This window comes from Misgurnus anguillicaudatus, chromosome 17 (genome assembly GCF_027580225.2).
Source record: "Misgurnus anguillicaudatus chromosome 17, ASM2758022v2, whole genome shotgun sequence".
Taxonomy (NCBI): Eukaryota; Metazoa; Chordata; class Actinopteri; order Cypriniformes; family Cobitidae; genus Misgurnus; species Misgurnus anguillicaudatus.
The window spans coordinates 7,595,612-7,607,996 of record NC_073353.2 but is presented as its reverse complement, the minus strand read 5'-3'; the positions used below and the strand labels follow the sequence as shown (position 1 = coordinate 7,607,996).

Below are 12,385 nucleotides of genomic sequence, written 5' to 3'. Positions count from 1 at the left end.
ACGTTTCGTCACATAACCGTCTGGGGGGGGGGGGGGGGGGGTGCTTGTTTAAATGCTTGTGGATTGACGCGAAAATGTCATTTTCCATAAAATCATGAATGTGATGCCAAGTGTGTTTTAAACCATAATGACTTTGAGAAATTTAACAGAAAGCAATTCGATATTTAAAAAACACACTGTTGCCAGACTGCGATGTCACTCTCTGCCCAGCATAAATGAAATCCTCTATCTATCATTATCTTAATAATCGTCAGAGAAACAGATTTGTGCCATGGGCTTTTAATGTCTATAATTGTGTCTATATCTGTCATTACACGGACCAGAACAGCACGAAAACAATGTCGATTAAAACGCGTGTTGAAGAGGTTTTGCTCATATATGCATGTAAAATAAATTAATTTGAACTTGATATTTTTATACTGTTATTAAACTGCGCCATATTCGCTGCAAACCCAGCGGGTGTAAAAGCACAATGGCCACACGCAGCAAACGCTCTCCGCATACGCGCTGCTCCCTGCTCATGCTTGCGATGTGAAACCAGCATTTGAATAAACTAAGCACTGATTAGCTACTTGCTCTACGTTTATTTACAATTAACAGCAAGACAACTAGCAGTGAATGTGCTTTCAGGAGAGTTAGTAGATGGGAGGATTTGAACTTGAAAAGCGGGGCGGAGCCTTTCCGCGGTTAAAACATCTTATGGTCGTTCATGTTTATTTGATTCTATGAATTAAATAGAAGGAAGAGATGATTTGAAAGGTGAGACTTTGTTTAATATGTTTAATCTCAAAAGTAACCAAAAAGTGCCCTGGTCTCTCCTGTATGTCAGCGCGTTGTCAGTGTCTGCTCCGCTCTGTATTTTTCATTGCGTGACGTGATAACATAGTGGGGCGTGTAACACAGACTGTTGACAATTGTTTAATGATTTTTTTATTTTTTTTATTTTAATAACACGGTTTTGTCGGTTATAGAGTTCTAATGACGGTGTTCAACTATAACCGTCGGTCTCACGGTTATATAATAACCGGCACACCCCTACAGCAAATTGAACCAAATCGGACCGAACTGTGGCTCCAAAACCGTAAACCGATCCGAACCGTGCAATTGGTGTATCGTTACACCCCTATCAATCATGTATTCTGTATAAAATAATTTATTAAATATTTCATACTTTTCCTGTTTTCAATTTCTTCCTTATATTTTTAGCCTACGTGCTTGTTCTAAAACTATTACGTTTACATACAAATTAATTTGTATAGGCCTGTTTATATATTATTAACACTTTAAAGTTTACATCGTGTGTGTGTGCTATGTTTATATATTTATTAGTAAACATCATAATTTAGAACAAACAGGAAGACGACGTAGGCTAAGATATAAGGTAAAAAGAAGTAATAGAAAACGGGAAAAAAAAGAAAACTTTAATAAATGGTAATATTATTGATATTATGAACTAATTCAAATCTTTAATCTTTCTAAATAAATTATAAATGTAACGTGATGAAAACGCTATAAGAAACACATAGAGGGAACAGACTTCGACAGAACACCAGATATCTTCTCTAATTATTTTCTATTCTAATTATTAAAAGATTTTCAGATGATTTTATCACTCCAGTCTTTCCGGTTGAGGGCAAATGGTGTCTTCGACGACGGTATACTATAAAAATGAAGGTAATCTATGTTGGCATTCCTATTCTGACACTCAACAGCACAAGAAGGCATTTTCTAGTGAGTTATATTGTTTGTTTCACTCGTGTCTCATTCATTTCCACTGTTTTTCTGCCACCACATGCGCGCGTGACGTAACTGTGACGTCGACTCGCAAAAGGTCTATAGATTGTGTTGAGTGTGTCAAAATGTTAGCGTAAATCAGAACAGAAAGAAAAACTATCTTTCTCACTATTTTGTTTCAAATTCACAAATGAGATTTACCATGTGTGTTAGATGTTGAGCCCAGTGAATGAGCAGCGCTGGTTGAAGACCGTGTTTCTCTCCAGCACGCAGCGTGCTCAGACCATGCTGGACAAGCAGTCGTAGTTTAGCTGACATACCTGGCCTAGATTGAATAAACAGAGCTGGATTTAAGATACTGTTGGAGGTACGTATAGGGTAGGTGATGTCACGTGACAATGACTGTGTGATAAACTCACTGTGTTTTATTATGAACCAGACTGTAGACGGCGTCCCACCATTGTCTCTGTTTCTCTGATGACAGCAGCTTCATGATGTGCATGGGCAAACATCTGGGCTCATGTGATTGAGAACTTGCATTGATATTTGCAGTCTCTTGCATTTGAGTGTGACTTGTAAACACAACACCGCACAAAAACACCTGAAAGAACACACAGCAAAAACATTAATATGTTAATATGGTCACAATGCCATTTATGGACCACTAATACCTAAACCTGAGAAAGATTTTAAATTTGATGTTAACTGAAGTCACCTTACATTCCTCCTTAAATGCTTCTCTGGCTTAATTGATGTTGAACCTATCAAGCAATTTTATGACGGCTCATTGTTTTCCTAAGGATTCCTTTTGATTTTTTGGTGGAGCCAGAGAAATTTTTGTCAGGGCTTGAACACTGAAAACTTGAACCACTGGCCCAAATGGGCCAGTAAAAATAATTATTTGCGTTGAGCCCTAATTAGCCATTTTAGTAATATGTGAAAATATATTAATAAATAGCCTAAGTGAAAGTGACCCTAAAACTTTTGAATGGTAGTTCGCTATTTAATGTTACACAAGAGAGTTAGACAGAAAAATTTATATTAAAGCTTGTAATTGTATAGCAAGTTACATAATGATATATTAGATACTAGCATACTAAATTATATACATATTATACTCGAATATAATAGCTGCAAACATACTTTTATCTGTCACGTTTCTCATCTTTCCCTTTTTCTAACCTGGACACCTGATGGCTTAAGCCCATTTTCCTCATTCGTAATTCAGTTTGTGTTGCATTACATCTCTCGTTCTCCCTCCCTATATGGTGTTACCACTGGAAGCTGTGACTTGATCCATTTAGATCTTGTTTTATTAATTTCTTTATCAACATTTGATGCCAGCATATCGATTCACATATCGCATGGAGGCAGACAATACAACGCCATATTGATGCAGTCCACACAATAACTTTTTCGTTGCTCATTTCTTATTAATTCAACTCACCAGTACTGAAGACTCGCACAATCAAATGGATTTTGCTTGTATTGCACCAATTTAATCTTTTTGGAACAAATGTGTCAATTTGATATGCACTTAATGAATCATTTACAAAAAGAGCGAATGTACGAATGTAGAAAATAATGATTTTACTTTGATCTTAAAAACAAGTACATACCTCCAGGTCCAGCAGACAAAGAGATTCAGGGTTGTTGGTGTCCAGTTTGGAGGTCTCAAGCGTAAGACGTGGAAAGAGTGGTTTGATCCAGTCCTGCAGAGACACCCTGTGACCCATCAGAGCCCACTGCAGGCCCAGCCATGTGAGGTGCTGAAGAGCCCCGTCGTGCAACAACACTGAACCTACAACAACAAATGTTCTGCTCATTCACCATCACACAACACAACTGTTTACAGATCATAAACACTAAACTCTCATTATATTACCATTGTCCCACTTCTCAAGATCTGTGATGTCCGGCACCTGTGTGCTGATGTTGTGAATATCATCGTTGCTGATGAAAGACAGGCGTTCCTGTGCCAGTGAACCGAAGAGCTTCTCAAGCAGATCGTTCTGCCCGCTCTTATTCCCAAACGTTTCTACCACTTCATTCACAAGATGTGCAGCGTCCTGGCTCAAATTCAACAGCATGTGACCTGCCTGGCTTTGACGATCAGAGGCTAACAACTCCAAAGGATGATGGGTCACATGGTCACCTATAAAATCCTTCGTTTTGGGTCTTGGAGCCTAAAGCAGAGATGGTAAATCTGTGGCCAAATGCGTTCATATTTAAATTTATAAATAAAATTGAATTAATTTGGAAGAATAAAGGTGAGAAAGAATAAAGGTAAATGATCCGGTGTACCTGACAGGCAATCAGATAACACAACGCTGCTAGATCACGCACGCCCCTCCACTGCAGCAGTTTTTCATGAAACATCTTCATTAGCAGTGTCCCAGCGTACAGGTACAAGTGAGCTCTCATCTCTGTGAACACCTCTGACAGCTCATCCACAGTGTTTGTGGCCGTATTCTTCAAAGACTGCATTTCACGATCAAAACTGAAAACACAAAGACGGGACTTTACATTTCATGTTTGTAGGTATCATTTTGGTATCCTCATAGTTGGTCTAATGATTGGAAAGCATCAGATGGTCTTCTGAGGTGTTTTAAAGGAGCGGTGAATCAAAAACTCAATTTTAACTTGATAATTTGTTATATAAGAGGTCATCATACTTAAATGAACATCCTGCAAGTTTCAGAACTGAAAACGTCTGTGCTACTGAAATATAACCGTTTTTGGCACCAAGCCAGCTAAACACTCCAGTCTAAAATTCGGAAATATATGACGTCAAAGTAGAATTGAAACACCTCCCCATAACCAAAAGGACACGTCTACTTTTGTAGCCCCGCCCACAGCTTCGCCTGACACACGTGTGTCTTTAAAGATTGACAAATTTAACCAAAATGACTTTTTAAATACATTTTTTCTGAGAGACTTTTATTTTGATGCGGTGATCTGTTATGATACCATGGAAACGCATTTTCGGTTGTGGAAGAACCGCGTGGGAACAACACAGAAGCTAAATACTTCAATTCGGAAGCTTGGAACATAACATTAGCAATATGCGTAGATAAAGTTTGCTTTTGAAGAAGTTCCAGCTCGTGTGGGGAGTGTTTGTTAACGTTGTGTACACGGATTCATTTGTAAAGAAGTCGATGCTGGATTTGCAGAGAGACTGTGATTAAAAGCACCACTTATATTGGATCTGACAACAATAACACAGCAGTATAATACACAGTAAGACATTTTACTTTATTTAAGTTACTGCGTTTCACTATTGCTTAAGAGATCGCTTGATATGTTCTGTTGTAACATCCGTGTCTAAATACGTTTGTTTGACTGTTTTAATTTACTAAAAACATTAAACGATTAATAAAGGTACAACACTTAACAATATGACTGTAATTTAAAGGTAGAAATATACAAAGTTAGTGATAAGGAAGGATTTATCAGCCGCAGTTTAGATTCTGATGCCCGTTTACTGTGTTGTATACGGTAATTTAGGCGAGTTCCGTTTGAAAGGTCAAACACTCAACAAAGCTTATTTTTTATCATATAACTTTGGTATGTAACATTACGTGAATGTAAAAGCAACCTCACAAGCACAATAGAAATATACAAAGTTATTGATAAGGATTTATTAGCCGCAGTTTAGATTCGGATGCACGCTTACTGTGTTTTATACGGTAATTTAGTCACGTCGAGTTTTGTTTCTACTTTACTATACGTATTGTCATTTATGTGTATCATCTTTAGCACCCAGAATCTTTTGTGGCTCAAACATATTTGTGTTCGGCTGCTATTTTTATCACATTAATGTTTTTAAAACATTTCCCCACATGTAATGACGGGGAATGAAGCTGTCCAATCATAGCAGTGGGTGTTTACGTTCAGGTCTTCAATGCGGCCCGCCCCTTCAAACGAACCATTTCTTCAGAGAGCCACTAATCCATGTTACAAAATTGCCTATTACTTATTGCTTTTGATGTTTTTGAATGTAAAAACCATGCAAACATCATAAGTAGACATCAGACAACAGTATAAAACAATAAAATCAACAAATTCACCGCCCCTTTAAATAAGGTCCTCTTAAGCTTTTTTACTTCTGTCAACATTAATTAGTGTAATGTTGCAATCGACTTTTCTTTATGAGTAACTTACATGCAGAGAGCATCAGCGCTCTCCTGACTGTTCTTCACTCCCAGCGTGAGTCTCAGCAGATTGCAGTGTGCCAGCAAAAGCTCTTTCTGAAACTTACGGGATGCCTGCTTGTTATTTGACACACTCGGTTGCCGGAGATATTCCTGAAAGAGAGGATACCAGTGTGAAATCACACCGCCTTAGTTTACTGTATATGCACTTGTACAATTGTGTTGTTACTGTCGAATATCGGCGCTCCATGATTACCCGCAGCTCCATACTTACAACCGAATCACAGCCGTGACGATATCGACTATATTATCATTTCAGGAAAGACCTTAGTCCACACTACACATGACTTTAAACACATGAAACAATCGTTTTTGCGATGCATTGCGATGCTAATGTGAACGATTACTGCATCAATGCATAAAAACTTTCGCACTTTCGTTTTTCTCTCAGGTGAGTGTGCCCACGCTAAATGATGCGAGTTTTAATGCAGGGTTTTGACAAGAAAGAGACACAAAAGTGTGAGAAGACAAACTAACATGTGCATTAATATAAAAAATCAAGGATGTAACGCATTGTGATATCGGTTTCAATAGAATTGTTGACATAATAAGCGTAATTGAATCGTAAAACCAGTTTTCAAACTAAAATGGGGTCTGCAGGGTTTTAAAAGTGTCTCAGTTTATGGGGGATGAAAACCATGTGTAGTGTGGATGATGCCATGTGTAACCGTAGATTGTAATGAAAACACACTAATGTAAACATAGTAAAGTGTGAAGCTGAATTTTGATTGTCTTTTACATTAAAGATGAGCTATGACCTGTTTAAGAGCATGTCTCACATTTCATTTACATTAAGCACCTGTTCAAAAAAAGTCACTATAAAGTGAGATGTGAAAGTGATCTCCATCACTAACCTGAAGGGTTCTGACAACAACCTTGTACCAGTCCAGATTGTCTCGGAGACCGCCAGCTTTCTCCACAGCGAGACAGTGTTTGACTGCCTCCTCATAGCGACCGTCCGAGTCGTAAAGCTGGATTAATCTGCTGTTAACATAAGCGTCATGAGGACGCAGCCTCAGTTCAGATAAGAGCAGCTCGTACAGCTGACCGAAGCCGTTCTGGCCCTGAGCACTCAGAAGTTTCTCCTTAATAAAAAAGAAATACTGATCTTAGGACAGCTTTAGAAGACAGATTGTTTAAAAAGCATGTTTAACTGCACTTACCCTAAGATCAAAAACAGCGGGATGTCCCGGTAGAAGATTGGCAGCCTTTTGCACCCAGTACTCGGCTCGGCCGTCATGTTCTGGCTTACTACAGAGCAGCTCGGCCACTTTCAGAACCAGGTCTCGCTGGGCTGGATTCAGATCTACTGAACGCTAACACATAACACACAAACCTACACATCAGCTTATACATACTACAGTAATGAGAAAAAGCCTGAGGTGCATTTGTTTGGAGAGGTTTGTTAGGAAAATCATATTCGGTAAAATAATTAGATACAACTTTTTAAGATTTATAGTCAAGATAATAAGGCACCTAAACAGACCAGCTGGGATTACCAAAAACATTACAGACCTAATCATTTGCATAGTGGATATATGAAATCCAGTAGTATGGTAACTCATACTTGTAATGTGACCTCTGCATTTAACCCATCCCAGTGAGTCGTGAACATACACAACTGTGGCAACCTACCGGACCTGAGACTCGAACCGGTCACATTTGGGTTACAAGCCCGACTCGCTAAAAGTTAGGTGACGACTGTGTGATATATAACACAGCGTCATTTATTATTTAACAAAAAGTAGGCCAAAATAGAGAAGCCATAATGCACAACTGTGTACACAAACCTGTATTATGACACAGTTAAGTGCTGCTGATTTTTAACACCACATGGCTCTTGCATACGCAGTGATGTTGCTATTTAAAGAATTTGATCATCTTATTTTCAAGAGATTGGAGATTAAAACATTTTCAGGTTTTCGGTGACTGTAGGAACCTTTTAATAGAAATATTCATTATACAAAATCTGATGATAAATGTTTATGAATTATGTAAGAAATAATTGATGACGGGTCATTGAATTATTCAAAAATAATGCACACTCAAGGTGGTAATGCAGTAATAACGCGTGCATTATTTTCAAATAAACAAATTCAAAAAATTCAAGCGACCGGAGTTAATTTTTCTCTTAAACCACTATTACCACAGATTTGAAGACATTAGACAGGTCAGGTGTGCGTTTATCAAAAAATAATGCATCAGAATAAAGCATTCAACTAATTATTATTTTAACTTTTTCCAAAGCCCTACTTGTACATAAAAACGCTTCCCTGCCAAAGACTGCAGTATACATATTTGAATTCAATTGTTAGATCCATTTCCAGAATTTTTACAGAGGCTACAGAGAGTGTTCATGAAAATAGTATTCAAATACCTTGTAACATCCCACAGCTTTGTCTAGTTCACCATCACGCTCATATAGTTGCCCAAGAAACTTGTGTGCTTTGGGATCCTTTGGCTGTACTGTTAAATACTCGGAAATGCACCTGTGTTTGTGAAACAGAGAGAATTAAAAATATTATCAAGTCTCTCAGCAAAACTGAAAATATATTTTACAAAGACACAAAAGAAATTACCTTTTGGCAAGTTCATACTCCTTAGCTTCAAAGTATAATTTTGCAAACCGAAACCCTTTAACCGGCTTCTGCAAGAAACAAAACAGGAGGTTACGCTAAATTCCATCACAATTACACAATATTAGCATATAATAACAATATGTGATGTATCAGGATTATTTTTACACTGAAGTCAATTAGATCAGAAACTGAGATCTCTCAGTCCACTTTTCACACAGTGAATTTAATGAAACCAATTCACATTTTGACATTAAGTTAACTTACTTACATAAAAAGTTCATTGGGTAATTAGGGAAAACGGCATGAATGCAATGTTATTATATGGCATCAGTTTCATTTTCAAGAAATATATTCTTGTTTAAGTTTCTAGGATAGTTGCTGCTGGGTGTGGTTTATTGAATTAGACTAATTCAGAATAAACATTTCTCGTTTTATTCATAAAACCACGATTTACTACAAACACCGTGGATTTTTTTCTTTAATTTGTAGTTAAACTAGGGTTAATTTTCGTAAGTGAATTAAGTAACTACTTGAATGACAGATTCAGTAATGAAAAATATCAGGCTGTAGTTCACTCGTCTGATTCAGTTAATCTCACTCTTTGTAATTATTTAAAAACATGTTTGTCGCTCTTTCTGGGGGTCTGTTGAAGACTCGTAGAAAGCCGTAAGATGTTTAATTAGTTTGTGAATGACTGATCAGACAGAATATGATGAACTGCTGTGGGTCTGATAGATCGGGCCTGTGCTTGTCTTACCTCTTTCTGAGACGGAGAAGCATTCTGAACGGATTTAATATAGCGCTCCACATCTGCTTTAGTCCGCCTCATAGTCACAGATCACCGCTGGCTGATCTCTCGATCGAAACGCTGATCATTTAAGCACATCAACACACCAGATCAATACACATGAACATGCAAAGGAGTTCGGCAAATGGCGCAAACACGTATGTCCCGCCGGCCAATCGGCTTTGAATATTCTATATCAACTTTAAAATTACTCCGGCAGATTCGACACGACTCTGACGTATTTCCTTTTTTCTTCTTCTTTTTTTTTTTGGTGTTTACTGGCGGTTGGCAACCAACTTGCATTACCGCCACCGACTGGGCTGTAGTGGATATACATAGGCCAATATACATATGATTGGAAAAGGGGAAATGGACATAAATAAATAAAATATAAACCATATACTCTGTATTCTCTTGTTTAATTCACATTCTTATGTCTTTTTTATGTTTTCCATAATAAACCTGTTCACAAAAGTCAAGGTGTTTTACTTCAATGATTGAATGATCTCTCATTATTGTATTTTGTACATTGGAGTACATGTTCAACTGTCTTTTGTTGATTACAGTGTATACATTCCTCTGATGTACCTCATGGCTTTTAATTTAAAGAGAATTTATTAATTTATATAATAATTAATTTATTACAGAGAATTAATATTCTGCAACTAATATTATAATTACATTCCTGTAAAATATCAAAAAAATTTAAATTGGATAGAATAATTTGTAAACTAATTTTTGCTTCTTTTCCTTCAGGGTTGTAAATGAGGTGTGGGGGAAACGCAAGAGGACAGAGTCAGTGGGGTGAATCAAACAGGTTAGAATTTTTTAAATGGTGAAATTAAAAAGGAATTATATTTAAACAACTAAATAACATTTAAAAATGACTCTCCATTATGAGTTTTTTTTATTGCAACTATTATTTTATAATACATAACCTTGTCACATGACACTTCACAGTCACAGTGGCTAATGCTATGTATGACTGATGTAGGGGAGACCGGGGCTGGTTGTCTCACGGGTTGGTTGTCACATTGCTTATTCCAGACACACCACATGGCGCTGTGGTACAATTTTGATATCAATCAGTTAGCCTTTGATAGCTTACTCATTTGCACTTGTAATTTTGCTGAGCAGACACAAAACATTGAGGTTAGGAGACATTTTTTTATTTTCATGGATCAGAGTAAATTTCCATGTTGGTGTTGTTTTTGTGTTGAGAGCTTGTAGGATATTAGTCATTCAAAAACAAAACACTCATTAAAAAGCCAAAAGTAGTAGCTTTATTTTGAGTCATCTTTTAGCTATCAAGTTAAAGCCATGTGGCAGCAAGCTTAGCATGTTTGTCAAGAAGTCAGTTGGGGATGGTTGTCTCTGCTGGGTTGGTTGTCACATGTGAGTATTGAACATGTGGACTTTTTAAGACTGTTTGTCTGTTTGTTTGTTTGTTTTTGTTTGCTCTTTGGCAACTTACATAATGAAATGATAATAAAGGTTTTAGCACTAAAAATTATTTCATTTTATTTCTCAACACAAGAGACAATTCAAGTAACTGATCACCCACTTGTTTAAACATAAAGGGCATTGGTGACAACTATCATAGGGGTGATATTCATATTAAAACTTATTTGCAGTTTCTAGCTTTAAAAACTAAAAAGTTACACATTATCTTTTCAGATCCCAATTTATCACTGAAATCCTATTGAACCTCTATAGGGACAACCAACCCCATACCCGTGATGGGGTTGGTTGTCACATTGTGTCAGAGTGTCTTTGATGGTTAATTACTTCCTGTTACAATACATTCTAAAAGTACAAAGTATACACATTTAAAGCCAAGACCCCAAGGTTTCATTTCATGTAGGAATTACTGCTGAAAGATTTTTTGAAGATGAGCAGTTCATGCATGAGTAAAAATTGTGACAACCAACCCCGGTCTCCCCTATTGGTTTATTTTCAGATTTTTCCTCTTATTTAAAATATCTATTTACTAAAAGTCCAAATTTTCACAATCTACAATTTTTTTCTTTAACCTGAGGACAAATTTATTGTTAAAAGTTTGTGTGGCTTAAATACTCAAGAAAGCATAATCAGAAAGAAACACAAAAAAACTGTAATTTAAAAACCAAGTCATCTAAAGTTACCACCCCCCTTCCACTAGAGTTCCTATCTTTTAGTAAGGATTATGGTTAGACTCTAAGATAAGCTTTGTGCACAAGCTAGTAAAAGTCATTCCATAAAAATAATAAAAGATGATCTAAAATGACTATTTGTTCATACACAAAAAAATACATTTATCTCTTATTTGACATCATATCAATATATAAAAAAAAACAGTTCTGACAGTTGCAGATATGTGTTGATTTCAGAATGGTCCATCAAGTCCCAGTTCAGCGATCTAACCATATAGTGAGAGAACATAATTTGTGAGCTTTGGCTTTACATCTCATTCAATTTACTCTTACAATGCTAGTTGTTGTTTATCCACAACATTGCTGAAATGGCACAGTGTATGCCCAACACATCACAAACTACAAACCTAAAGCCCACCACTCTGCTAATGATCTGCGACCGGGCAACAGCTTATTATGGAGAACACAGAAGATGTGCCAGGATTTGTCTGTAACATTTACACAACACATCCTGTGTGAACAAAATGCAGGAACAATGCCGTAAGGAGCGTGTCATGGTAAGGATGTGTGTGAATCCCAGAATCAATTAGGAAATATGTTTACGTTCACGCAGAAGGCACACAGGCAATTTGCTGGGACTTTTCTGGGATCAATGTGCTGTGTGAATGAGGTTTTTGAATGACAGTCCCGACACCTTCCCCTGTGACAACAGCCATCAGTTTCAGCCTCAGCCCATCAGCTCTTCCCAGCTGCACACCTCCCTTTCATCCCTCATTACCACAACAGCTCCTCTCTCCATCTTGGTTGTTGAGAGTGTGAAATGAAGCTCGATGCATAGCAACAGACGGTTACACTTTATCTTGATAGTCTATTTTTATAGTATATATTATGATATAATATAACAGTCCTATTCTCAAGAGAAGCACAGAATGACATTGT

The 12,385-nt window shown here is 37.1% G+C and overlaps 1 protein-coding gene across 2 annotated transcripts in view; it reads right to left on the bottom strand.

Annotated features, from left to right (window-relative positions):
• Window positions 1-9,433, bottom strand: part of LOC129452570 (E3 SUMO-protein ligase RanBP2) — a 34,955-nt gene extending 25,522 nt beyond the window's left edge. For both annotated transcript variants that reach the window (XM_073854906.1, XM_073854907.1), the window contains exons 1-11: window positions 9,285-9,433; window positions 8,528-8,595; window positions 8,326-8,437; window positions 7,112-7,264; window positions 6,803-7,033; window positions 5,899-6,041; window positions 4,039-4,234; window positions 3,620-3,920; window positions 3,354-3,535; window positions 2,154-2,335; window positions 1,936-2,059 (exon numbers count right to left, since the gene is read on the bottom strand). In XM_073854906.1, coding sequence (XP_073711007.1) covers window positions 1,936-2,059; window positions 2,154-2,335; window positions 3,354-3,535; window positions 3,620-3,920; window positions 4,039-4,234; window positions 5,899-6,041; window positions 6,803-7,033; window positions 7,112-7,264; window positions 8,326-8,437; window positions 8,528-8,595; window positions 9,285-9,356 — 1,764 coding nt within the window. In that variant the 5' untranslated portion in view covers window positions 9,357-9,433. The remainder of the gene's footprint in view (window positions 1-1,935; window positions 2,060-2,153; window positions 2,336-3,353; window positions 3,536-3,619; window positions 3,921-4,038; window positions 4,235-5,898; window positions 6,042-6,802; window positions 7,034-7,111; window positions 7,265-8,325; window positions 8,438-8,527; window positions 8,596-9,284) is intronic.
• Window positions 9,434-12,385: the final 2,952 nt, after the last annotated feature.